Source organism: Parus major, unplaced genomic scaffold (genome assembly GCF_001522545.3).
Source record: "Parus major isolate Abel unplaced genomic scaffold, Parus_major1.1 Scaffold299, whole genome shotgun sequence".
NCBI classification, from domain to species: Eukaryota; Metazoa; Chordata; class Aves; order Passeriformes; family Paridae; genus Parus; species Parus major.
Window position 1 is genome coordinate 54704 of NW_015379272.1, and position 26523 is coordinate 81226.

General features: G+C 56.1%; 3 protein-coding genes across 9 annotated transcripts; 2 read left to right on the forward strand and 1 right to left on the reverse strand.

The window, feature by feature from the left end:
• Positions 1-1776: 1776 nt before the first annotated feature.
• Positions 1777-21682, reverse strand: TMEM106C (transmembrane protein 106C). Of its 4 annotated transcripts, XM_015615928.3 has the most exons (9): positions 21595-21682; positions 6272-6435; positions 4511-4732; positions 4349-4412; positions 3827-3986; positions 3606-3746; positions 3412-3461; positions 3110-3163; positions 1777-2774 (listed from the first exon to the last, which is right to left on the reverse strand). In XM_015615928.3, exons 2-9 carry the CDS (start codon positions 6318-6320, stop codon positions 2642-2644), a joined length of 873 nt encoding a protein of 290 aa, XP_015471414.1. In that variant the 5' UTR covers positions 6321-6435; positions 21595-21682; the 3' UTR covers positions 1777-2641. The 4 variants fall into 4 exon arrangements, with proteins under 4 accessions (XP_015471414.1, XP_018860965.1, XP_018860966.1 ...); XM_019005420.2 differs by lacking the exons at positions 6272-6435; positions 21595-21682 and adding an exon at positions 5279-6055; XM_019005421.2 differs by lacking the exons at positions 6272-6435; positions 21595-21682 and adding an exon at positions 5252-6055.
• Positions 8709-22651, forward strand: VDR (vitamin D receptor). 2 transcript variants are annotated; one of them, XM_015615920.1, is made up of 10 exons: positions 8709-8734; positions 9548-9610; positions 14586-14736; positions 16756-16886; positions 19537-19721; positions 19827-19950; positions 20348-20519; positions 20893-21044; positions 21342-21458; positions 21626-22651. In XM_015615920.1, exons 3-10 carry the CDS (start codon positions 14588-14590, stop codon positions 21883-21885), a joined length of 1290 nt encoding a protein of 429 aa, XP_015471406.1. In that variant the 5' UTR covers positions 8709-8734; positions 9548-9610; positions 14586-14587; the 3' UTR covers positions 21886-22651. The 2 variants fall into 2 exon arrangements, with proteins under 2 accessions (XP_015471406.1, XP_033367402.1); XM_033511511.1 differs by lacking the exon at positions 8709-8734 and having other exon boundaries at positions 9567-9610; positions 14567-14736.
• Positions 22652-22745: 94 nt separating this feature from the next.
• On the forward strand, positions 22746-25471 carry MYG1 (MYG1 exonuclease). 3 transcript variants are annotated; one of them, XM_015615915.3, is made up of 7 exons: positions 22967-23167; positions 23473-23585; positions 23652-23811; positions 24063-24212; positions 24291-24409; positions 24595-24776; positions 24853-25471. In XM_015615915.3, the coding sequence occupies exons 1-7, from the start codon at positions 22988-22990 to the stop codon at positions 25344-25346; spliced, it is 1398 nt and encodes a 465-aa protein (XP_015471401.1). In that variant the 5' UTR covers positions 22967-22987; the 3' UTR covers positions 25347-25471. The 3 variants fall into 3 exon arrangements, with proteins under 3 accessions (XP_015471404.1, XP_015471401.1, XP_015471402.1); XM_015615916.3 differs by having other exon boundaries at positions 22968-23167; positions 24287-24409; positions 24853-25146; XM_015615918.3 differs by lacking the exon at positions 23652-23811 and having other exon boundaries at positions 22746-23167; positions 24853-25146.
• Positions 25472-26523: the final 1052 nt, after the last annotated feature.

Genomic DNA, 26523 nt, shown 5'->3' on the forward strand with positions numbered 1-26523 from the left:
AAAAAAAAAAAAACAAAACAAAACAAAAAATGGTGCTATTCTTGTAAAACAAGTCTGTATTTTTTAACATCCGTTGGTATAAAATGAAAAAAATCTAAAAAAAAAAACCTTTTGGTGGAAAGTAAAAGTTGAGTTGAGTCTTTTTTTGGGGGGGTGTGTTTACAGTGATTCAAGTATTTCTTCCCCATTTCAACCACTACAAAGTTCTCCAGGTTGGGAAAAAATCCCTTTAAAATCCTCATTTAACTTTTAAAGACCAAATTTTTTGGGTTGCGATACTTCAAACTAAGGGGGAAATGGAAGAAAATTCCCCCAAAGAAGCCAAAAAAAAAAAAAGGGGAAAAATCTGAAAAATTATGAAGTGGGAAATTTTGGAAAAGCAGGAGGTTTAATTGTGGAATTCTTGTCCCATAATTAGGACTGGGACAATCCCGGTGTCACCAGGGCAAGGGGCGGCTGTGCCTTCCTCCTCAGGGTTTTTATTCTGTTTTTTACCTGCAAAAACTGCAATTTGGGCTGTTTTGCAGCACTGAAGTAGGAGACTCCATGGTCCTCCCCTCTTGCTGTGCCATAAAAAATCCCAGATGGAAATTCCTCTCCTCACCAGGCTGTTCATTACAGGCAAAAAGCTCAGAAATGGGATTTTTTTAATGATCTTGACAAAAATCAGCCCAGTGACCCTGAAGAGCCCCAAACCTGCTCTGATTTCTCATGCAGGAGGCCCCAGGCAGCTCCTGGGTGAGGAATTCCTGAGCTTCATCCCAATTCTTTTGGGTTAAAACTCCTCTTTTTACCTCTGTTGATGGCAAAACTCCGCTTGGAGAAATTATAACTTGAAAACAGCTTTTAAAAAGCCATTTTGGGGCAGAATTTGACTTTTAAACCCTCCCAGTTTCAAGCACAGCAGCTGCCAGTTGTAGCCCAGCACCAAAACATTGGCAAGGGAAATTCATTAAGGAGGATTGAGGGATTAAAGAGGATTTTCCACCCAAAAATGCCCTTTGAGAGGCTCTCCTAATGATGGGGGCTCTGCACAAAGGGTTTGGGGTCAAACCTTTCCCCTCCTGGCGTAGCCAAGTGGCAAATTTGGGGGTCCCTGCTGGGGACAAGCCCCCCAAAAACCCCTCCAGGATCCCTGGAAAAGTGGGATGGGGTTGGGGATAAAGAGGGGGAAAGGGGGTGTGAGGAGATGCCCAGAAAATCTTCCTTTTCCTTAAAAAAATATGAAAGGAAAAGTCAGTGGGAATTGGGTATTTGTGGGACAAGTTTCAGGTCACCAAGGAAGGAGGTTGGGATTGGGATTCTGGGAACTGGTCCCAGATGGGAATGGGCACCTGGCTGAGCTTTTTCTCCCGCATTTTCCCCCCAAAAATCCTGGAAAGGGCTGGGAAAAATTGGATTTTTCAGCCTGGAGAAGGCCCCAGGGTGACCTTTCAGGAGAGATGAGGATGGATTTAGGACAGGACACGGGGAGTGGCTTCCCACTGGGACCTGAAGGTTTGGGTGGGATTTTGGGAAGGAATTCCACCCTGTGAGGGCAGGGAGGCCCCTGGATGGAATTCCCAGAGGATTCCCCATCCCTGAGATGGTGGGAGATGGAATGGGATGGGCTCCAGCATCCCTGCCAACCCATTCAGGGATTCTGTGGAAATCCATCAGCAAAACAGGGATTTTTGGGCAAGAAGAAACACAGGAGCAATCTCAGCAGAGCACTGGATTTAGAACAAATCCAGAGCTTTTCCTTAAAAAAAAAATAAAGGACAGCACACACAGAAATATCCAAATCAGGTTTAATGAAGGATTCAGCCCTAAAAACACTGCAGGGGCAGGAATCTCCTGTCAGAAAAGGGAGCAAAGTGTGGATTTTGTGTCACTCTCACCCAAAAATCCAGTAATTTTTCCACTGAAGAAGGATTCCCTCACCTGTAGCTGTGCCTGGCTCCCAAATCCCATGGGAAACGAGGGCTGAAATTCCAGAAGAAAACTCCCAAAAAAGGGGCAAAATGCCAAAGGGCTGCGGGGGCTGAGCTGGCAGCTGGATTTTCCTCGGGATAGCGGCCGGCAGGAATGTCCAGCTCCCGGCAGGGAGGCCTTGGAATCCCAGCCTCCCACAAAACCCCTTCCAATCCCTGCTGCTGTGGGAAGTGGAGCATAAAAAGCAGCAAATTCCCGGATTTCAAACCCCAGGAAAGAGCCTCTGGATGCCAAATACGTTGGAGCCACAGGGGAAAAAGGAGGAAAAAGTTCATTCCAAAGATTTGGGTTCCTTTGCCTCCTTCCCGAGTGTAACAGAGGGACATTCCTGGTGGGAACTGTCCCCTTGCTGGGGTCCTGAGGTGCTGCCACCACTGAGCAGGAAAATAAATTCATTTCCCCTGAAAAAATAAATTATTTACTCTCAAAAATTACATCCATTTACCCTAAAACACCCTGACAGTGCCAAGCTTCCAGAACAGGTGCAAACCACTGTAAATCTTCATGACTTCAGCCCTTCATTCAGGAGGGAAAGTTCCAGATTCGTTCCCAAAAAGAGCAGGAGCCTCGGAGCTGCCGGGTTTGTCCCCACACACTCCCGGTGCCTGCAGCCAGCCTGAGGTAGCCCCAGGTCGCTCAGAGCCCCCCAGGAGCCCCCCGGGAGCCCTCAGGGAGCCCCAGGAGCCCCCCGGGCCAGGGCAGGCAGCGGTGCCGAGGAGTTGGAGCTGCAGTCCAGGTAATGGAAGGTCTCCAGGGTGCTCTGGGTGCTGTGGCCGATGTAGGAGAGCTTCACCGAGGTCCTGGCAGGGCAAAGGGACAGCCCAGTAGCTTGTATTCATCACAAAACTCCTCTTTTCCTCAAAAAACACCCAACCCATTCCTGCGGGTTTCAGTGAAAAAGAGGGAATCGCAGCCTCTGGAGGAGGATGTGTGCTCCACCCCATATTTACCCCCCAGGGCTGGATTAAAACCCGACCCTGAGGTGGATTTGGGGGACATTTGGGGAAAATCCAAGCAGGATTTTCTCCTTGGAGCCCAAAACTGTGGCTGGAGTTCCCTTGGGATTCAGGAACCACAGAAGAGAATCTTTAAGGTGGAAAGAGCTCCAAGAACCCAAAGCAGGAGCGGCACCCACCTCATGAGGATCACGATGTTGTGGACCTTCACCTTGGGCAAAGTGCAGAAAAAACTAGAAAAGATCAAGGAAATTGGTCAGCAAGTGAAAAACTTGAGGAATTTGGGGTTTTTTGGCAGCTCCTGCTGGTATTTTTCACTTTGGTGTTAACAAAACCATCTCACAGCACCTTGAGAAAATTCCTGGCAAAGAAACTGAGCAGAAGAAGTGAGCAATTTACAGATTAATTTCCCAAATTTGAATTAAAGCAGCTCTAACCCGCTCCCTCCCCCAGGTATCTCCAAGGAGCAGTAAATCCTTACTACACATAGGACAGGGATCCACCCAGCTCTGCCTTCACGGTGAAATTCACCTGCAACAGAGTGGAAAAACCAGATTTCAGTACACTTTAATCACCCTTCAACCCCATTTTTGAGAGAGTGGACAGAACAAAAGCCCCTGTGGCCCCTGGACACTGAAATGCCAAGGTGCAACTCCCAGAACTCCCAGTCAGTACCAGTTTGTCCCGCAGGGGCTGGATGCTGGAGACGTTGGTGAGCTGCTGGCTGCCCACCACAGTGTTCATGTACTGCACCTGGCTGCTCAGGCTGCTCACTGCCACCGAGTAGAAGTTGGAATTTCTGATCCTCAGGGTGGCCTGGAGGGGACAGAAACAACCCTGACCTTGCTGGCTCGTTCCCCCGGTGGTTTATTTTCCCAAATCCACAGAAGATTTACCGTGATGGCCAGGAGGACAGCAGAGTTTTTCCTGTCAAACCACACCTGGACCACTTGGATGCCATCATCGTCCACCAGCACGGAGTGGGGGAACAGGAAGAAAACCCCCAGGCCAGACAGCAGAAGGCAGAGCAGCACTGAGAGCAGCACATAGAGTTTCCTGGGGAAAAAGAAACAAAAAAATTAAATTCTTCAGCTCCTCTGCAAGATTTGGATTCTAAAACATCCCACCCCCTGTTTGGTTTCCTTAGAAGAGCCACACAAGAGCTGCTGTCACATTTTTAATATCAAAATGGCTCAAAATCCTCCCTTTACACATTTGGGGCTGGGTAATCAGCAACCAACCAAAGCAAGATTTTGGGGTTTTTTTTGCAGTTGCTCCCAAAACTTCAGTGAGGTGATGGAAGGTGGGAGTGGGATTGTGGTGTGCACAGCAGAAATATTTAAAATTGTGCTTTAAATCCTATTTTTGGGAGTGAAAACTAATGCAGCAATAAGTGATTAAAGGAACTCCTCCCTTACGTTCTCTGAGGGCGAAGCCGTTGGTCACTGTAGGGGATCAGAGCTACCAATTCGTTCACCTGCTCTGGGAAGCAAAAATGGGAATAACACATTAAAAAGTGAATTTTTTTGGCTGTTTAGAGCTGTTTTTTTGGAGTGTTTAGGCCCCAGAGGAGCAGCCACCTGTGGGGATGCATCCGGTGCCTTGGCAGGTGGGACAGGTGACGCTGTCCTGGCCTGTGAATTCCATGTAGGGAATCTTGCCCATGTCCTCCACAGGCTCCTGGCTGCCCAATAAATTCTCACCCTCCTCATGCTCGGCCTTGCTGTGGCCCAGGGCAGAGCTGACAGCAGACAGGGAACGCACAGAGCCCATGGGGCGGCTGATAGGAACGGCTGTGTCACCTGCGAGAGGTGGCAGGAACAACTCAGGGCTGTCAAAGGGGGGTTTAAGCCATTTCTAAGCTAAAATTCCCCTCTCAGGCGTCCCAAAGCCACTAGAAAGTGTCCCCATCCACAAGGGGCTTCCCTGGAGAAAAGGACACCTCGGTGGGCTTCATTTCCAGCCCGTCAGAACCAAGCGCTCCCCAGGGCATCCCCTCCTCCACAGAGAGCAGCATCCCCTCAGCCAGACCCTACCCCAAGACACAAGTCCGGGGCTCGTCCACTCCCCTCAGGAACAATCCCGAGCCCCTGAGACCCAACGAGAGAAACAGGCCCCGCAATGGACCCCCGAGACCCTCACCTGAGAGACTCCCTCATTCTCAAGGATCCCTTCCCTCAAGAACTCCTCTTTGAAAGCCCCCTCCCCTCAGGAGCCCCTTCCTCAGAGACCGCCCCCTCACAGGAACTTCCCCTTCACGGACTCCTTCCCTCAGGAACCCCTCCCTCAGAGACCACCCCCTCATAGCCGCACTCCCTCACAGAGCCCTTCCCGCAGGGAACCCGTGCCTCAGCGCTCTCCGGCAGGGGGCGCCTGGCCCCCGTTCCCGCGCGCAGCCGCCGTCGCTGTGGCAACGGCGCGAGTTGGAGGTGGGCGTGGAGTGCCCATGGCCCCGCTCATTCACCCTCGTGTGGGGTGGGGCGGGCTTGTTCCGACCACGCCCATCACGTGGGCTATTTCGTCACAACGGACGGGCGGGGTTAAGCGAGCCACGCCCCGTCGATTCACCCAGAGCGCACGTGCCGATTTTCGGGGGCGGGGCCACTGACCACAACCTTCATTTGCATGTGATGGGCGTGGTCAAAATCGCGCACGCGGAGAAGGAAGGCGCGGTTCCGGTTGGGCGGAGAAGGAAGGCGCGGTTCCAGTTGGGAGGAGAAGGAAGGCGCGGTTCCGGTTGGGCGGAGAAGGAAGGCGCGGTTCCGGTTGGGAGGAGAAGGAAGGCGCGATTCCGGTTGGGCGGGGCAGGGCGATGAAGGGCGGGGCGTCATTTAATTGCGCGCGTACGCACAGCGGGGCCTCCGCGGCCGGAGCGCGCATGCGCGAGCGTGGAGGTTTTGGGGGGCGAGAACCCGCATGGAGCTCTGAGCCCCCGGTTTGGGGATCTCTGTCACAGTGTGAGCCCCATCAGACCAGCACAGACTCGGCCTTTACCGGTGTGAGAGCCCTGCTCCCTGCACGGAGCGCTTCCACACCAGTCTGAGCCCACCTGTCCCAATCTGGAGCGGTGCCCACACCGCCCCAGTTCAGCCCAGCATCACCTCCAGCACCTCTCAACTTTTGCGGTAAAATCCACCCCAGGCCATTCCCTCCCCGCCCCCCCAGCCCCGACAGCTCCCGGGTCCGTTTTCCTTCAATAAATTCCCTCCCGTGGGATTTTTTTCCCATCACATCCAAGAGAAAGCCGATGGAAAATGAAATCCCCCCCCCCCTCCCAATCACCCAAACTATCAAAATAAAATTCATGGCAAAATTTAAATATTTGTGAGCTCCAGAGGTACCTCCTGCCCGGCTGCGGGAGCCGTATCCCATGGCAATGTTATGGATCATTTCTTCTCTCCTTCCCAGGAGCGAAATTCCAAGTGAGGCGAGAATTCCCGGCACTCCTTCCTTCCCACGGCTCCTTTCTGCGCCTTCCCGGGACTTGTGGCATCCCAGGGAAGAGCTGAAAAAAGAGCAGGGAGAGGGATCGGGAAACGAGAAATCGCTGCCAATCCCTTGGGATCCGCTGTGGGATGAGCTCGTCCCCGCAGAGAATTCCCAGAGCAGGGAGAGAACCGAAAATTCCCTGCGCAGCCTCCCCTCGGCCCCTGTCGCGTCCTGGATTTGATCCCATCGGTTTTACCCATTGTTTTCTGTCCCCAAACCCAACGGGAATGGGTGGGAAGGGGGAAAAGCCCCTTTCCCAACCACCAGGTAGGATTGTGGAAGCGTTTCCCGGGAAATGTCTGCTCCCCCAGAACGGGGTGAGTCCGGATGCATCCCGGGAGGAGCTCCGGGATGAGGGATTACTGCTCCAAGGGCAGAGAAATACGGGATTGGGGCTTTTCCCACTTCTCTGTGTGTCCCTCAGGGATTTCTGAGCCCTGGAACGGAATCGTGCAATCGAGGGATTTTTTTGGGAGGGACCTTCGAGCTCATCCAGGCCCTTTTATCCCACACCTGCCGCTCTCCCAGGTGGCTCCAAGCCCCGTGCAGGGACAATTCCAGGGATAGGAATGACGATCCTTAAGGTCCCTTCCAACCCCAAACCATTCCGTGATGATCTGGGGATCCCGGCTCCTGTCGCTCCACATCCCCGAGCCATCCTCCTCTTCTCCCAGCCCCGCCGATCCCTTTTCCCAGGCTGGAGCAGCACAAAAACTGCGGCTCCCGCTCACAGCTTTTGGAATTTCCAGGCAGGAATTAAATGCCGTGCAGGAATTAAATTCCCCCGAGTCCCTGCGCATCCTGGCTGCCCCAGGGGTGCGGAGCAGAGCCGGGATTTGGCCCTAAACCCCTCGTGCCGGCTGCATTGAGAGCAGAAAAGCAGCAGGAAATCAGGAGACCGGGAGGGAATTCAAACCCTCCTCGGCCACGAACTTTGCCCAGAGCTCGGGGGGCACAAATTCCCGGTGGAATAAAGGTGGGATCGATGGCAAATTTGTATGGAAAATGCGTCACGCTGGTCGAGTGGTGCGTGGTCGAGTCAGTAGGGAAAAGCCTTGAGAGATTTTGGGACATTTTTGGCATGGAAAGAGCTGTGATCCCAAAAACACCGGGATGGTCGTGAGCAGCTTTCACCTCTCCCCACCCCCCGCCCTACCAAAATCCTTCCGCGCCACAAAATTGCCTCTGATGTGTTCCCATTTCTTCCTAGACGTTGTTTTCCCCTCTTCAGCCTCATTAAATCAATTTAAAGGCGATTTCGAATAGTTTTCCCCACGCAAACTGCAGCAGCTGAACCCGGTGCCCGCGGTTGTGGGGGCTCCGCTGCGCCGGGGGCTCGTTTGCTCCCGGGATTTTGGCTTTCTGGGACACACGATAAACCCTGGGAGCAGCAGCAGCAGTTTTCTGGGAACGTTTCTCTCTGCTTTATTCGGTGTTGCAGTGGCTGCATCCCGGGTAGGAGTTTGAGGATGGGAAGAGGAAAATTACCGAATATCCCGATTTTTTAGACTGGGGACGCAGTGTGCCCAGACCATGGAGCATCTTTGGGTTGGGTTAGGCTGAGCTGGCTCTGCCCAAAATTCCACATTCCAAGTCACCAATAATGGGATTTTCGATTTTCAGGGTCTGTTTTTGCTGTCCCAAACACTCTCAGATCTCTCAGGAGCAGCCAAATCCAGGTGTCCTGTGGGTCCCCGGGCTTGTATCACCCTCAGGGCTCTGCGGGGACAACGGGAGCAGCTGGAGCCTGCTAAGAGCCAGGAGTGTTGGGGGTGACACTCCGTTACTGGTGGCGTTTGCCTTGTCCCAGTACAGATCTGGGCACTCACTGGGTGCTGGATCGGCTGCCCGAGCCCACACGACCTTCTGGAGGGGTGGCAGCCCCCAAAACGCCGGGCGCTGGCACCTGCTCAGCTGGGCGTGGGAGAGGGGTCGGGCGGCCACCGGGAGCCGCGTGGGCAGTGGGTGGTCGGCAGGAAGCCGGGTGGGCAGAGGGGAGCCGGAGGGCCGCGGGCGGGCAGCGGCCCCGGGACCCCGAGCGGCCCCTCCGGGGAAGCCCCCGCGCTACCGGGGGCCACGAGCATTTCCCTGCCACGCCCCCTCCGCATTGGACACGCCCACCCTCGCCTTGTATGGCGCGTGCGGCCGGGGCCAAGGCGGTGCCGCGCTGGCATTGGCGGGGCGGGGCGCGGAGGGGGCGGGGCGGGGCGCGGAGGGGGCGGAGCGGAGCGCGGAGGGGGCGGGGCCAGAGGCGCCGGTTCCCGTCAAAAGGCGGCAGCGGGCGGGGCAGGGGTAGCAGCGGGGCCGGGGCTCAGGTACCGGGGGACACCGGGGGACACCGGGGCCGGGGGACACCGGGGCCAAGCCCAGCCCTTCTCAGCGCCTGCCGTGACTCCGGCGCTCCCCGGGACGCTGGGGTGGCTGTTCCCGGGGCAACCGGGTTGTGGGGGGACGTCGGCGTGAAGGCATGCGGGCACGGGGTGGCCCCGCCGGCGCGAGGGACACGGGGCGGGCGCTGACGCTCCCTGGTGCTTCCTGTTCTGGGCTCGCGGTGTTCCTGTGCTGCTTTGGGGGTCCCGCGCGTGTCTGACCCCTCCTGTGGGGTCAGGAGTCCCCTGGGACACCCCCTGACCCCCCGTGCCCCGCCTCGGCTGGGGACCCTCCAGCCAAAGTTGGAGTCCCCCTAGGGCTGGGGGTGCCCCGGTCCCGTTCAGGGGGTGGCTCCTGGTTTTAGGGGGGTCAGGGACTGTCTAGTTTCAGCCCATACCGCCCCCAGAAATTTGAGTTCACCCGGGAGTTTTGGGGTGCTCTGGGGGTCCCCCCATCCCGGAAAGGCACTACCGGCCTCCCCCCTCTAGGGCTCCCCGTTTCTGGGGGCTTCGGAACCGGGGAATTCCGGGAGGCTGTGGGGGTGTTAATGTGACTTTAGGGTTTTTTATAGGGTGATTTTAGGGTTCCTGGGTGCTGTGGGGGTGTTTCTGTGACTTTAGGGTTTCCTGTAAGGCGGTTTTACGGTTTCTGGCTGCTCTCGTGGTTAACTGCCCTATTTAAACCCACATTCAAGATCCCAACTCGGGTTTTTTGGGGGGCTGAGCCCTTGGCACGGCATTAATCACCCTCCTTTTTAGTTCCCCAGTGCCTTCCCGTATTTTGGAGCGATCCCGAGCCGTGCCAGCACTAGGAAAATCAAGGTACGGGGGGATTTTTATGCATCATGAATTGGGCGATCTTCCCCTGGGCACCCCAAAAGAGTTTTTGGTGCCGGTAGAGGCGGCTGAGCCGCTCCTTCCTCTCCTTTTCAAGGCTGGAGCTTTGAGAAAAGTTGAGTTTTTTTCTCGGAAAGAGGTTTTCGGGAGAGGCGACGTTTTTGCGGCGTGTCCTCCTCCCCCGGAGCCGCTGTGACTCATCTTCCTCCGGCTCGGGGAAGGAGCCGCGGCGGGACACGAAAACCCAGGAAAATTGGAGTTAAACCCCGGGAAATTGGGGTTGAGCCCAGGGAAGAGGGAGGGAAAATCCGGGGAAACCAAGGGGAGCAAAAATCCAGGGAGGTGATGGGGAAAGCGAGGTGTGAGTGGAGCAAAAATCCCGTGAAATCGGGGTTTAAACCCAGGGAGGGAGGAAAAACCGAGGGAAATGATGGGGAGATCAAAGGCAGCAAGAATCCCAGGACATTAAGATTAAATCCAGGGAAATCGGGCAGTGAGGGGACAAAAATCCAGGGACATTAAGATTAAACCTAAGGGTGAATGGAAAGAAATCTAGGGAGATGGTGAAACCCCAAGTTCTGAGGAGAGCAAAAATCCAGGGAAATATGGGGAAACCAAAGGGAGCAAAAAAGAGTGTAAATAAAGTTTTAAAAGCCCTGGGGTTGGGCTGGACCTGGCAGACATGGGGTGAAATAAAGGAAAAAAAATGCCAGGGTGAGGTTGGGTTCCCTCTGGAATCCCTGCATGAGGAAAATCTGGGAGAAGATGATGAGGATGATGGGAGATGTCTGCCCCAGATCTCCAGGGTGTGACCAGATCAGGACTGAGATGTCCCAGCAATAACAAAAATCCCAAAAATTAGATTTTTCCCAGATAAAAACACGCCTGGGATCGTGGCTGGATCCTGTTTCCCTGAATCCCGCTGTGTTTAGGGAGGAATACTTGGAAAATCCAGGAAAATCCATTTTTTCCCATTTAATGGCTAATCCCGCTCCAGAGAATAATTTTTAACCTCTTGTGGCCTCTTTAACCTCTTGTGCCCAAAGCAGAGCTGGCCCAAGCTCCCTGAGGGGAAATTCTGGAATTGTCAGGGATTGGGAGAGGGAAAATCTCAGTTGGAGGTGGGCTGGGACAGAAATAGGAGCCTAAAAAGAAGAGGAATGGGAATGAAAATGGTTCTGGGTATTAAAAATAACAAAAAAAAAAAAAAAATTCAGGGAGATGATGGTGAAAGTGAGGTGTGAGAGGAGCAAAAATCCAGGGGAAATACAGGGAAAGCAAGGGGAGCAAATTCCAGGGAAATTAAGATTAAATTGAGGTGTGAATGGAACAAAAAATCTGCCGGGATGTTGCCGGTGCCACAGCTTCATCTCCAGCCTCTGCTGACTCAGCTCCTCCTCAGGCCCTTTCTCTTATCTCAGCCCTTATCAGCTCAACCCTCGCTCTTTTTTGCCGCTAATAAACGGAAAAGGGGTGGAAAACTACACCCGGATTTTTTTTTTCTGGACATCCAAAGCTGTTTCCCCATTCCCAGGAATCCCAGGAGCTGCTCCATGTTCGCCTGGGCAGGAGAACAGCAACGCTGGGGAGGGATTCTCCTTTCCTGGAGTGATTCCTGAGTGTGCTCCTGCTTCCCTGAGGGTTTTGCTGGAGGCAAATCGGGTCAAAAAGGGATTTTTGGCATTTCTAGCCTTTTTCTGGAAAAGTTTGAGCTGTTTCCTGAGATTTTTCCCGCTCTCTCTGTGCTCCGTCTGTGACCGCTGCTCCAATTTCACAATTTTCACCCATAGAAGTGGTGGAAAACAACACCTAGAACCTTTATCTGCACATCCAAAGCTGTTTCCTCATTCCCAGGAATCCCAGGAGCTGCTCCACATTCTCCTGGGCAGGGGGACAGCAACACTGGGGAGGGATTCTCCTTTCTGGGAGTGATTCCTGAGTGTGCTCCTGCTTCCCAGAGGCAAATTGGGTGGAAAAGGGATTTTTGGCACATGAAGCCTTCCTAATTTTTCTCTGGAAAAGTTGGATCCATTTCCTGAGCGTTTTCCCACCTTCTCCATGCCCCAGGTGTGGCTGCTGCTCCAATTTCCCAATTCCAGGCTGCAACAGCTCTGGCTGCTGCATCATTCTCACTCCTCCTCCTCCTCCTTCCTTGGGCAAGCTGAGGTTCTGGGGAATGAGAATTCCCTTTTCCACTGGGCATAACCCAGGGATAGGGAATGGTCAGGGATCTGGGGCCTCTAAAGGCTTCTTTTCCAGCTCCAAGGGGGGACCTTCTGTTAAAATTCCCTTTTCCTCCAGGCACATGCCAGGGAAGGGATTTGGGCTCTCCTGTCCCTGTTGCCCAAGAGAACTCCCTAAAAACAATCCATCCTCTCTCCATAAATCTCCTGTTCGGGAGCTCTATTTTTAGACCACCAGGGTGGCCCCGGGAGGGGACAGCAAACCCCAGATTTCCTGGGAATTGCCACAGGTGGGAATCACCTGTGTGGCTCCACACCTTTCCAGGGCTCTTCCGGGGCTGCTTCCAGCACAAAAAGAGGATTTGATTCCACAGTGTGGGGTTGGTGCTGTCCTTCCACCTCTGCTTTGGGAATTTTTTCTATAGGGAGAGCCTTTCCCAGTGTAGTTTTTCAGGAATTTTGCAATCTTTTCCCATTTTCTCCTGGTGTTCTGGTGCAATTCCTGTGCCTGGGGGCATCCTGGGCTTCACAATCCCTTCCTGAGGGGCTGGGACACTCCAAGAATTCCACGGGAAAAACCTAGATTTGTGTCTTGCTGCTGCCCAGGCTGGCCCCTGTCCTGCCCTGCTGCTCCTGGGGACACTGCCTGGGACAAGGCCCAGAAATTGGGATTTTGGTGCTGCTTCATTCCCAGGAAATTCTCTTCCCCACTCCCAAAACTCTTCCTGCTGCTCCCAGGGGTGGCATTTCCAACCAGGGAAGTTGGGAACGGTTGTGTCCCAAGCTGTGAGGGAAAGGGCGAGGCAGGATCTGGTCCCTAATCCAAGGGGGATTTGGGATCCTTGAAGGAGAGGGAACAGGTCCAGGGCAGGGTTTTGCTCACAGCTTCAAAAATGTAATTTTGGGATCTTTTTGCAGCCCAGGAACAGCTGGGAAAAGCAATTCCTGCTCCAGCTGGGCTAGGAATGCTGCTGCTCCTCTCGGGAAGGGGAACAGCAGGGGAATTGCCAGGGAAGGAGTGGGGCAGGGCTGGGCCCCATCACGTGCTGGCATCAGTTGGAATTTTCCTCCTGGCTTGTCCAGACAGGTGGAGAAAGCCGGGATTTGGGATCCAGCTCATCCTTGTCACCCTCCCCATCACCTAGTTTGGGGTCTGGAGCCCCTTTTTGGGGTCTCTGAGCAGCACGAGGGCTGTGATCCCATCCAAAACTCCTTTTCCAAGGAAAATTGGCAACTGCTGGGGAGGTTTAACAGGCACTGGGTTGGGTTTGTGTCCCTGGAGGTTTTTAGAGACTGGAGTTTTTGGGAAGGCCTTGGAGCTGCAAATATTCCTGGTTTGGGGATGATATCAGATTTTCTTTCACTCCTGTCACGCTGGATATTGGGAGTGAATTTTGGGTGGATTTTGAGTGGATTTTGGACATCCCACACCAAAAATCCCCCTCAGCCAAATCCATAGGGTTTCCCCTGCCGGGAATGGGTTTGGAAATTGGCCTTTAACCACCGGGAATGTTGGGAAATGAGTTTATTGTGGGGCAGGGCCGTGGCCTGGAAAGGCCCCGATCCCACGTGGGGTCCCAAGGCCTTGGATTCCGGACTCTTCCTTGCAGGGAGGAGCTGGAATCTTGGAAAATCCTGAGTTGGGATCATCCAGTCCAGCGTCTGGCCCTGCACTGGACACAAAAATCCCAAATATCCAAGAGTGTTTTCCAAAAATTTCTGGGGCTCTGGCAGACTCAGGGCCCTGCCCGTTCCCTGGGAAGCTTTTCCAGTGCTTGACCACCCTCTGGACGAGGAGTTTTCCCTAAAATCTACCCTAAACCTTCCCAGGGGTCCTGTCCCAGCAACTTTAGATAATCCTTGCTCCAATCCAGGGAATTAAGGTTGAAAGTTCCCAAATTCCAGCTCCTTTCCCCTATCTTCCAGTGTAAATTTCAGGAGTTGCTGGAATTTTCCTTCCTCTGGAGCAAAAAAAGCCCCAGGGAGGCTGGAGATCATAAAAAAAAAAAAGGCATTGAAAATTCCCGGGAATTGCATTTTCCCAGGGTGGTTTTCTCTCTCCAGAGGGAGCCAGAACCTGTTTGGGAATATTTCGAAATCTGGGGAGAAGCTCCGGAGGAGTTCTGGAATTTGCCACAAGCAGGGGCAGCTTCTGCCTGTTGGCCGTCCCTGGATTTTTTTGGGGGATATGAGAGGAAGAATTCCTTGGACAGCCTGGAATTAGGGTTTGGGAAATAAAGGAGGAAGGGGAAGAATTTGGGGCAAGAGGAGGAAATCCAGGAAGGATTCAGGGGATACCAGGGAAGATTCTGTGGGAAAAATTCCCATGCCTAGGGGTTTTTTTGAGTTTTTCCTTGGAAAAGGGTGAAAGCTTTACCATGAAGTGACCACAGTGGTGCTGGAGGGATCTTTTTTTTTGGGAAAATCCTGGGAAAATTTCTGCACAGTTGGATTTTCCCATTTAAAGGGAGCAGTGGGATTTGTTTGCAATGAGGCTGTTTTGCCTCATTAGTGATTAAGCCAGGTTAATTGAGCCTCTTCCAATCCCAGAGCTTTCCCGGCATTCCAGAATCCCAAAAATTTGAATTTTTGGAGTGGTTTTAATGCCCAGAGCCAATGGGAATAAAAATTCCTTGCCCATACCAGGGGAAATCCAAGGGAAAATCCTGAATTTTAGGGATAATTTTAGGACTAAGCCCCCTATCTTGCCCTAAGTCAGGCGGAATGAAAAGTCCTGAACATTCGTGACAAATCCCAGTCTTTTCCCCCCCTTCCAGCCATGGATCCGGGCGCTTCCAGCACGTCCCTGGCGGATCCCAGTGGAGATCCTGAGCGGAACGCTTCCAGGATCTGCGGGGTCTGCGGGGACAGAGCCACCGGCTTCCACTTCAACGCCATGACCTGCGAGGGCTGCAAGGGCTTCTTCCGGTGAGCCTGGGAATGCCTCATCCCGGAAAACCCTGGGAGTCCCAATGGGCTCCAATGGGGTCCCGAAACTGGCCTGCAATTCCAGGTGGTGCGGCACTCCTGTGGTTTAAGGAATCGATGGGCTTTTTTGTGGGTTTGGAACCTTGAGATGGTTTTTTCCCTATTTTTCCAGTTTTTCAGGGATCCGGGAGCCTTGCAGCACTCTGGGAAAAGTAGGGAGTGTGTGGGAAACTCCCCTGGGGTCACAGACTGGGATTTTTCCTGAGCCAAAAAGCCCTAAAATCTTCTCAAAAACCTCTGGGACTGGGGGACGAGGAGGGGCAGGGCATCCACTGGAGCAGCTCTTCCAAAATCCAGCATTTCCAGGGAATTCTGTGTCATTCTGGGAATTCTGCCCCCATCCCCACTTCATCCTGGATCTCTCCCCACTCCCAACGCAATTCCCTCATTCCAGGCTGGGAATGAGGTTTGGAATCGTCTATTTTTAGCCCCTGGGATCCCAAATCTGCCTGGGAATGGGTGGCTTGGGAAGGTTTCCGTGGAATTCCAGCCCAGCCTGGCTCCGGTGTCACCCTGGGAGCCTCCAGAGCCACCCAAGCTGCAATTTTCATTCCAAACCTGGAATTTTGGCCTGTCCCAAGCCCTGGGAATGTTTCTTCCTGCTCCAAGGCCTCGTTGTTTGTGCATTCCCGGCCTTTTCCTCAATTTTTGTGGAAAAAAGGAGCTTTTTGTGCACCTTAATTGGGAATTTGGGGGTGTCCAGGGCTGAATTCTGAGTGCTGGGATTGTTTGTCCCCCATTGGGAACAGCAAAGTTCCAAAGGTTTTGGAGGAATGGGGAAAAACAGGGCTCTGCCATCCATTTTTCTGGGATGAATTCCCAAAAATCCCAAATTCCCGGCAGGTAAAGGCAGAGTGAAGCTGCTCTGTTTACATCTCCCTTTCTAAAACCATCTTTTAATTCCTGGGACTGCAGCCAGAGGAAATCTTAAAGATTTTTACCCATATTTGATTTTTTTACCCATTTTTAAATATTTTCTTCCCCATACTCAATATTTTAACCCATATTTGACATATTTTACCCCTATTTAGTATTTTTTACCCAGATTTGATTTTTTTTTAACCCATTTTTTATGTGAGTATTGGGCACTTCCAGGGATGAGGCAGCCACAGTTTTTCCAGGAATTCTATTCCAGGGCCTCACAGGGAGGAATTTCTTCCCAATATCCCATCTACCTCCTTTTTCCTCCAAAGTTCTGGCTCTGACCCTTTGTCCTGGGAAGAGTCTGACTCTTTTTCCTTGGGAGTTTCTGGCTTTGACACTTTATCCCAGGAAGATTTTGGCTCTGACCTTTTGTCCTGGAAGGTTCTGACCCGTTTTCATTGGAAATTGTGGCTCTGACCATTATTCCTTGGAAGATTTTGGCTCTGACCCTTTGTCCTGGAAGGCTCTGACCCTTTTTTCCTAGGTTATTTTGGCCCTGACCCTTTGTCCCGGTGGCTCCACGTTCCCATTCCGCTGTGGTTTCTCCACAGCCCAGGGTTGTCATTTTCAGGCTCCTTTCCCTGTGTCCTGCAGCAAGAATTCCTCTCCCTGCACACCCAAAATGTGCTCAGGCCAGTTCTGCCAGCAAAGCCGGGCTTAGGGCGGCTGGGTTTAAACCACACAGCCCCAGCTCGGGGCTCTTGGCTGCCGGGGGGGTTTCTCTGCAATCCCGCAATCCTTCCACGCTCCTGGCCTTAAAAATCCCTGTTTGGACCCAAAAACCTTCTCCAGCCAGCGGGCTGGGCTTAGGGCAGCCAGTTTTTATGGAGTGGGATTGAGGGGCTTTAAGGTCATTGCCACCAAACCCTTTTAGGATAAAGCCGTGGCTGAACCCCTTGGATGTTTCCCCTTGAAAAATTCTCCTTTTCCAGCAGTGCTCAAAGCTCCCAACTCAACTGATGTTTGGAGCATCAGCCAGAGCAGTGGGAATTCAGCCCAAAAAGGGGCTTTTTCGCTTTTCCTGCCCTTTTCCAGGAGGAGCATGAAGAAGAAGGCCACGTTCACCTGTCCCTTCAGTGGGGACTGCCACATCACCAAGGACAACCGGCGGCACTGCCAGGCCTGCCGGCTCAAGCGCTGCGTGGACATCGGGATGATGAAGGAATGTGAGTGTCCAGCTCCTGGGAATGACGCTGGGAATGCTCCGGGGGCCTTTCCCACGTCCCTGCAGCCAGGGGTGGCACTGGCACCATCCTGGGGGAATGCAAAGGGCAGGGGAAGCAGCAGGTAATGATTGAGAGGAGCTGGTTTAATGATTCCTGCCCATCCAGGAGTTGTTTTCTCATGGGCTCTCCTGGTTTTTTGAGGAAAATCAGCTCCATATCTCCCAATGGCTCTGAAAATCCTCTTTTCCGTGCTCCATGGGGAGAGCTGGATGAGCTTCCCCATCCCCATGGAACCAGGTTGGGTTTTCTTCTGGGATTTTTTTTTTCCTAAACCTTTTTTCCATGTGGGATAAAGCAGGGACTTAAGTCAACAGCAGAGGGAATTAAAGTGGTTTTAAAACCCAGTCCAAACACACAAATGTGGCCCAAATGTTTGTTTTCTCTGGGTGTATTTAGAGATAAGTGGCTTTTAAAAATAAATCGTGTTTGAGGTGCTGGGGAGGAGCTGGGTGCTCCTGGAGAGCTCCAGCCAAATATTTTCTGCTGGGAGATTGTGGCCAGGGTGTCCATGGAGCTGGAAATTCGGGATATGGAAGCAGGGCCCTTTCCCTAATGTGCTAAACAGGGCACAAACAAAGCCTGATGTCACCCCAGGGCCTCCAGAAAATCTGAATTTGTAGGTGTTTGCAGGTTAATAAATGCTTAAACTTTCAGTGTTCCTGATGGAAATTCCTGGATTTTAGTCTTTGGGATTGGCAGGTTGATGAGGGAGGAGAAGGCCACACACCCACACTGGCTGTCCCCAGATTTTGAGGAGTTGTCCCTGGTTTTTGAGGAGCCCCTAATGAGGGAGATGCTTTAATTTGCACCAGCAGCCAATTAATTAGCCAGAAAGGACTGGAAAGTTCCTGGGCAGTAATTCCAGGGGTTTTTCTCCACGATTTCTCCACGTTTTCCCCACAGGAGTTAACGTGTAAACGGCCCCGTTAGCAAATCCTGCCCGGATTAACCAAAACTGACCCAGAGAGGCTAAAAATAGCTAAAAATGGACTTTGCCGCAGGAAAAACGAGGGAGGACGAAGGGTTGGGGTTATTTTTAGGCGGAAAAAGGGAATTGGGAAGGTTCTGAGGCCTTGTTTTCCACAGGGATTCGAGGCTGGCAGTGTGGGAGAGGGAGGAAGAGGAGCGGGGCAGAGCCTGGTGCCGGGGTTAGTTTGGGCTCCGACCAAATTCCAGCCCTGAGCCACCCACTGGGGCAAACATTTGTGGGTTCCTGCCTGGGGCCAAGCAGGGGGTGGCAGGCAGAGAAAATGCCCCTGCAGGCTGTGGGATTTGGGAATTCTCCTGTTTGGCTCTGGGGAGGGCAGGGCCTGTCCCCTCCTCTGCCTCCTCCCCTTGCACAATGGGGTGGGAAATGTGGCCTTTCTCACCTGCCGGGTGGCCAGAAAGTGTGGAATTACCCCTGTTCTGCCTTTTTTCAGCTGCTTGGAGCTGAGGGAGGGGCTCAGGGATGTTCCCTTGGATGCTTCCCGAATAATCCCTAAAAATCCTCTGCGGATTGCTAACAGCTCCTGCTCTTTGTGCAGGGCCAGGGATGGGTGACCCAGAGCAGGCAGTACCCACGTGGATCTGATGCTTTTTGTGATAAAAACTGGGATGGGGGAGCAGCAAAATCCTGATTTTCCTCCCGAGGCAGCCATGGAGCTGTCAGTGGTGGAGGTGGGAGCGACCTTTCAGCCCCTTCTGAGTGTCCCAGGCCCCTCTGCGATTGTGCAAGGCTGGAAAATGGAAAATGGAGAATGGAAAATCGCCCTTGGCCAAAGGAGCAGGGGAGGCCAAGGGTTCCTTGCCTTGAGCTCCTTCTGCTGCCCTTCACCGACCTCTCACCCTAAATTCCACCTTGACTCTCCCAGCCTCAGATCCCTGCACCCAGGGAATTCACAAACAGCCCCTGGAGGGTCTCCAGTGCCTGGAGAAAGGGCTGAGGAAAGGGAACCCCTGGTTTTAGGGGGCTTTGTCCCACCCTGCGCTCTCAGGAGTTGTGACCCCAGAGATTTCTGCAGCTCCCTGCAGCTTTTTTTCCCTTCCAGCCACTCTCAGCTGCTCAGGGCTTGGAGCTGTTGATAAAAAAGTGAAGATTTGAGCCCAAATTGCCCCTAGCTTCTCCTTTTCCCTAAATAAACAGGCCCAGCCTTCTGTGGAGCCCAACCTTTGGCCGCTGCTGAGTGCCACCACCCCAATAAAAGCCATAAATCCCCAACCCTGAGGGCGGGGAGGTTTGGCTGTGCCTTGACCTTAAAAATCAGATTAAAACTGCCCTGAAGCAGCGCTGGACACCCCTAGTGGCAGCTGGCAGCTGAGAGGAGCCGGAGCTGGGTGAACCCAGCAGCCCCAGGGGTTTTGGGATCGGGATTTGAGAGTTCTGAGCAAACGGGGAGGGAGCAGAGCAGGCACGGCTGGCACGGCCTCGCTGCCCCCAAAGCCTCACCAAAAAGCACCAGAAACCTCCTGGGCACAGCAGGAAACCGGGGCTAAGGGGCTGTAGGGGGGAAAAGGGATTTTTCTGTGTGGAAAAAGTGGTTTTCCAGGGGCTGGGTGTGGCATCCAGGGGTCTTTCCAACCCCTAATTCCAGCCCTTTTCCTTTCCCAGTCATCCTGACAGATGAAGAGGTGCAGAGGAAGCGGGAGCTGATCCTGAAGAGGAAGGAGGAGGAAGCACTGAGGGAAAGTCTCAAACCCAAACTCTCAGAGGAGCAGCAGAAGGTTATCGACATCCTGCTTGAGGCCCATCGCAAAACTTATGACCCCACCTACGCTGACTTCACTAAATTTCGGGTACTGACCTCAAAATTCTCTTCTATGCCTCGAATTCCCCCCACAAAATTCACCAGCCCCTTGCCCCACCCTGCTCTTCAGGGAGTTTTCTGTTTTCTCCCCCAGCCCCCTGTGAGGAGCCACCCTGGCAGCAGAGGGGCCACAAAATCCTCGTCCCTGCTCACCCAGGACCTGTCCTCAGAGGATTCCTCGGATCTCTTCGGCTCCGAGGCCTTCAGCACGTTCCCAGGTGTGCCCCGCTCCCTCCTGGCCCCAAAGTGGGACTGGCAGCCAGGGAGGGACCCCAGGACTCGCTTTGGGCTGGAGGTGATGCCCCAAATTCTAGGGGTGGGGAATGGTTGTGCCAGAGCCTAAATTAACCCCAGCAAGGGTCTGCCTTGCTCTTTTTCCTCCTCTTCGTCCTCATCCCACATTCCCAAACCGGGATCTCAAACCAGCCCTGAATCCCAACATCCTGTGGAAAACCTGGCCTCAGAACCAGGTTCCCTTCTCTCACCCCTCCAGAGGTCACAGGGGCAGAAATGCAACACTTCCACCCAGCTTTGGCATTCCAGAGCGTTTTTTCACATCCTGTGGAGGCTCACTGATGGGCACACGGGGTCCCCTCAGCGTTTCCCTCCCCACAGATTCCGTGGAGCCGCCGCCGTTTCCCAGCCTGGGGCTGCCTGAGGAGCAGGACGAGAGCTCCTCCATGAACCTGGAGTTCTCGCAGCTCTCCATGCTTCCACACCTGGCTGACCTGGTCAGCTACAGCATCCAGAAGGTGATCGGCTTTGCCAAGATGATCCCGGGATTCAGGTGAGGCCTGGCATTCCAAGCCTGGTGTTTCCCACTCCCGGGAATCCTGTGCTGCCCTTCACACCCTTCCCTGTTTCCCCTTCCCAGCTGTGTTTTCTGTCTCTCCCCCTCCCTGGGGTTCTTCTCTTTCCCAAATGCTCTGGAAAACACACACAAATTCCAGCAGGGAGACACCAGAGCTCCTGCAGCACTTGAGTGGCTCATGAGGGGCCTCAGGTTCTGTTCACACCAAGATTTGAGGCAAAAACACACCCAAAAAAACCCTCCTGGAACGGGAATTTCTGAGGGGTGTCAGTTCCTCCTGGCCCTGCCCTGTGTCCCCTTTGTCCCCTGAGCACCCCACTCCCCATCCTGAGGGCAAATCCCCCTGCAGGGATCTGTCTGCGGAGGACCAGATCGTACTGCTCAAGTGCAGCGCCATCGAGGTGATCATGCTGCGCTCCAACCAGTCCTTCACCCTCGAGGACATGTCCTGGACCTGCGGCAGCAGCGACTTCAAGTACAGGGTCAGCGATGTCACCCAGGGTAAGGGAATCCCAGCCCAAATCCCGAAATTCCCTGGTTTTCACCGTTGAGCCTTCCCTCCACACCTGGTTTTGTGCTGAGAAAGGGGGTGGGTCCTGCCCCAAATTCTGGGGGTTTGGAGGATGACAAGTGGTGCCTTAATTTCTCCAGTGCCACCTCAATGGCCCCTGTGCCACCCCAAGGTGTCCAAAAACATCCTTCTAAGGGAAAGGAGATCCCATTCCAAAGGGAAAAAATCCCTTTGCAGAGGAAAAGAGCCTTTTCCAGAGCCCCTCTGAGGCTCCGTTCTCTCCACAGCTGGGCACAGCATGGACCTGCTGGAGCCACTGGTGAAGTTCCAGGTGGGGCTGAAGAAGCTGAACCTGCATGAGGAGGAGCACGTGCTGCTCATGGCCATCTGCATCCTGTCCCCAGGTAGGGACAAACCCATCCCAAACCCTAAAAACCCACAGAAGGGAGAGGAAAACCTCAAATCCAAAAAACCCGCAAAAGGGAGGGAAAACCCCCAAGCACAGCTGGCCCTAAGAAGGGACGAAAGGAAGGGACTCACCCCACAGCGGCAGGGAATCCTCTCTCCGCAGACCGGCCGGGCGTGCGTGAGCCGCGGCGGGTGGAGGCGCTGCAGGAGCGGCTCTCGGAGGTGCTGCAGAGCTACATCCGCGCCCGGCACGCCGCGCCCGGCAGCCGCCTGCTCTACGCCAAGATGATCCAGAAGCTGGCGGACCTGCGCAGCCTGAACGAGGAGCACTCGCGGCAGTACCGCTGCCTGGCCTTCCAGCCCGAGCACAGCATGCAGCTCACGCCGCTGGTGCTCGAGGTGTTCGGCAACGAGATCTCCTGAGTGCCGGCCCTGGGTGCCCCGGAGAAGGGAGGAGCCGCGCCCGGCTGTGCGGGGAGGATCGGGGGGCTGAGCCCGAGCTGGGGCTGGGGTTTGGTGTCTCCGCTCGGGTTTTTCCCCTTCCGAGAGCTGGATCCCCCCGTGGATGTTCTGGGGCTGGGCTGCCTCGAACGCTGGGAAGGGGAAGTCCTAGGAGATGAACTCGGGGTGCCGCTGTGGATGCGGAGCTCTGATCCCCCCGAAATCCCACAGCAGCCGTGGGCTCGGACACCCCAAATCCCGGCCAGCAGGTGCCATGGGCAATGTCCCCACAGCTCCCACACAGCCCGTGTGCTGCTGCTGCCGGACTGGGATGAACCAGAGGCAGCTGAGAAAGCCCCTAGAGTGGAAACTTTGTCCTCGGCCCTCAAAGGGAAGAGCAGGATGAGCTTTGTTTGCACTCCCTGGGAATGGGGGAGCAATCTGATCTCCAGGTGATGCCCCCACTTTGGAACTGGACCCCTCTGGGGGATGAGATGATTACCCCTGGGCTGGGGCAGGGACCCCAGTTCCAGCTTGGCTTCCTCCTCCTGCCACGTTCTGGAGGCTGCTCCAGGCCCTCGTTCCTACCCACAGCAAACTCTGGGAAGGGAGGTTTGGCAGCTGAGAGGCTCCAGACCCCTCGGAAGAGTCATCACAGCCCCCCTGGGCCATGACCAATGGCCGGAGGGTCCCCAGTGTCCAGAGGGTCTTCAATTCTGGCCAATAAATTCCTGCTTGGGCAAATCAACTCCGCCCCAGGCTCGTGTGTCTGGCCATCCATCCCTGTGTCTCCATTCCTGTGTCCCCAGGGGGGCTGTGCAGAAGTGTGTGTGTCTGTCCCAAAGGTAGGTGGAGGTGGCCCCGGTGTCCGTCTGGCCCCGGTGTCCGTCTGGCCCCGGTGTCCGTCGGCCCCGGTGTCCGTCTGTCCCCGGCCCAGGCCGCCAGGGGACGCTCGCCACACCCAACCGGTGCCTTGACCCCGGCCCCTGCGCGTGCGCACTCGGGCAAGCACGGGGGCGGAAATGGCGGGAGGGGTTTATGCTGATGAGGGCGGGCCCTCGGGGGGCGGGGCCTCCCCGCCGCCATGCGCGGGGCAGCGCGCGCCTCCCGAGCCGTGGTCATGGCGGCCACCGGGGCGGGAACCGGCACCGGGCACAAGCGGCCGCACCCCGAGCCCGCCGCTCGCATCGGCACCCACGACGGCACCTTCCACTGCGACGAGGCGCTGGCGTGTTTCCTGCTGCGTCTCCTGCCCCGCTACCGGGTACGGCGCAGCGTGCGGGGGCACCGGCAGCGCGCCCGGTTCGGGGTTCCGCCCGGGGCATGAACGGGACGGGGGAACCGTGCGGGCTCCCGGGGTCTTCCTCCCGGGGTCGCTCCTCTCTCGGTCCCACGTGGGGACACTTGAGCCCGCGCAGCGGTCCCCCTTGTGTCCCCGGTCCCACCCGGGGGTCACCCCGGTGTCCCCTGTCCTTCCTCAGGGTCCCTCCCCGGTGTCCCTCGTCACCAGGAGCCGCTCCCGGGGGTTCCCGGTGGCCCTGGGGATCCTCACCGGGGTGTCCCCTGCAGGACGCGGAGATCGTGCGGACGCGGGACCCGCAGCGCTTGGCCGCCTGTGACGTGGTGGTGGACGTGGGGGGCGAGTACGACCCGGGGCGGCACCGCTACGACCACCACCAGAGGTGAGACACCGCCCCCGGGACAGCGGCATCCCCGGGGGACCGCGGGGTGACCGTGTGGCCCCACAGGTCCTTCACGGAGTCCATGCGGAGCCTGCGGCCGGACAAGCCCTGGAGCACGAAGCTGAGCAGCGCCGGGCTCGTCTATTGTCATTTCGGGTCCCAGATCCTGGCGGGGCTCCTGGGGCAGCCCGAGGATGGGCCCGTGGTCACAGCACTCTATGACAAGGTGACAGGGGGTCTGTCACCCTGCCAGGGTCACAGTCATGCCCAGGGCTTGTCCTTGGTGGGAAAGGGGACCAGTTTGTGGCAGCTTGGGCTTCCAGCCAGGCTGAGCTCTGCTGTCCCCTCACTGTCCTCTCTGCCCCGCTGTTCCCCCTGTCCCCCCTCTACTGCCCCCTTACTGCTCTGTCTTGCTGTCCCCTCACTGTTCCTCATGTTCCCCCTCCCTGTCCCCCCTTTCCCCCTCCCTGTCCCCAGCTGTACGAGAACTTTGTGGAGGAGGTCGATGCTATGGACAACGGGATTGCGCCAGCGGCGGGGGAGCCGCGCTACGCCCTGAGCACCACCCTGAGTGCCCGCGTGGGGCATCTGAACCCCCGCTGGAACGACCCCGACCAGGACACCGAGGTGGGGACAGCCCCCAGGGACACCCCTCTTAGGGACACGGTGCTCAGGGACACTGCTGACCCCCGTGTCCCCAGGCAGGGTTCAGGAGGGCCATGGAGCTGGCAGGCAGCGAGTTCCTGCAGCGCCTGGACTTCTACCACCGGGCCTGGCTGCCGGCAAGGGCGCTGGTGGAAGAGGCTGTCCGGCACCGCTTCGAGGTAATGCCAAGCCAGCCCAGCAGAATCTGGAATTCTGGGGGAGAATTGGGGTGTGGGGAGGCCAAATCCCTTTGGTAGAAACCTCCCGGGGAGGGGCCCCTGCACCCCTGCCGGAGGCCACTCGGATGTTTGGGGACACTGAGCCCCGGGTGGTTTCAGGAGTCACCCCCATGTCCCCCGTGCAGGTGGATGCCAGTGGGCAGGTCCTGGAGCTGTCCCAGGGTGGCTGTCCCTGGAAGGAGCACGTGTTCCAGCTGGAGCGGGAGCTGGCCCTGCCCAAGCCACTGCAGCTCGTGCTGTTCCCGGACCGGGGTGGGCAGTGGCGGGTGCAGAGCGTCCCCACAGCCCCCCACAGCTTCCAGAGCCGGTGAGACCCCTCCCCTGGTCCCACCACTGCCCCCCGTGGGGCCGGGGTCACTCCCAACCCCTCTGTCCCCCCACAGGCTCCCCCTGCCCGAGGCCTGGCGGGGACTCCGGGACGAGGCTCTCTCGGAGCTGGCTGGAATTCCCGGCTGCATCTTCGTCCACGCCAGCGGCTTCATTGGGGGGAACCAGACCCGGGAGGGGGCATTGGAGATGGCCCGAAGGGCGCTGGAGCTCGGGGGGGGCACCGAGAGCACGTGAGCCCCCTCCCAGCAGGGACACCCCAGAAGGGGCCCAGTGTGGGGTCCCAGGAATGCTGCAGGGACCGTTCTCACACAGATCCTCCGAGGGATTTGCTGTGCTGGGGGTGGGAGCAGCCGCTGCTGGGAGTCTCAGAGTACCCACCCCCTGTGCTGGATGGGTGCCAGCCCAGCCAGAGACTTTTGGCTCCATTTTCTGGGAGTTTGTTCCCATTCCCGTCATGTCCCTGCACCGAAGCGCTGCCAGCACCAGTAAAAACCAGTGTGTGCCCAGTGCATTGGCTGTTGAGGGGTCCCAGGGGGGCTGCGTGTGACACTTGGGGGTTGCTGTGACTTGGGGACAGCTGTGATGCCCCTGCAGCACGGAGACAGCAACCAGTGCCACCCTCCTGCTGCCACCCCACGTGTCACCAGCACCGAGGGGGGGTCACGCTGCGTCCCCTCACGCGCCTCCTTGCCAGGGCCATGTGGGCGGCCGGGCTGCTCCTGCTGCTGCTGCTGCTGCCCCAGCACCCCCGGGGAGGCTCCCGGTGCCCCGGGGAGGCTCCGCCGGCCCCGGATGGTGGCCACAACGATACCCTGGGGAGGGCCGTGGGGACAGCGCGGGTCCCCGACGTGGCCGCGCTGGTGGCCGTGGGGGGGTGGCTGGGGGCTGTCCTGGTCTGCGTGGGCCGCGTGGTGCGGCGGAGCCGGGAGGAGACGCGGCTGCACCTGCGGTACCTGCGGGCGCTGCCCTGCGCGGCACCAGGACGGCCACACGAGGAGCAGGAGCCACTCAGCCCCAGGAGCCACCTGGGCAGGCCTGAGGGGTGAAGCCCCCCAGCTTTGCCCCAGCAGCTGCGGTGGGTGTGGAGCTCGGGTCACCCCTGGATTCTGTCTGGCCCCGGGAAGGGGTTGGATGCTCTTGGAGGGGGGGGGGGTGGTCTCCCCTTGCTCTGGGGGGGATTTTAGGGGTCCTGGGGCTGTTGGGGTGGGGGGAACAGGGACCCTGCGTTCTCGCTGTGCTCCCTGCCAGCACAGCGTGATCCTGGGATTAAGGGTGTGTAATCCCAGGATTTCACTGGGCTGCCCCCCTGTTAATCCCTTCCCTGGGGGGGTCCAGCTGCTGCTCCCACCCTGCGGGGCCAGGGGGGCTCACGTGGGGCAGCACGAGCACGCTGGGGCCCCCAGGGTTGGGGTTTAAGAACCCACAGGGGGTTTGGCTCACTTTGGGGCTTTTGGTTCACTTTTGTTTAGCCTGAAGACAAAACCTGGCGGTTGAGTGTGTAGCCAAACCCCCTGCCCCCCCAAAACCCCTCCAGCCCTCACCTTTCCCCAGAACAGGGCTCTTTGACCCCAAAATAGCAGCCCTGTCCCATGGACTGCAGTGGGATGACACCAACAGGCTCTGTGAGGTCACTCCAAGCTTCTCCTGACCCCAAAAACCAACTCTGGAGCCCCCAGAGTCCCTCCAGACCCACAGGACTTCCCAAATTCATCCCCAAAAACCTT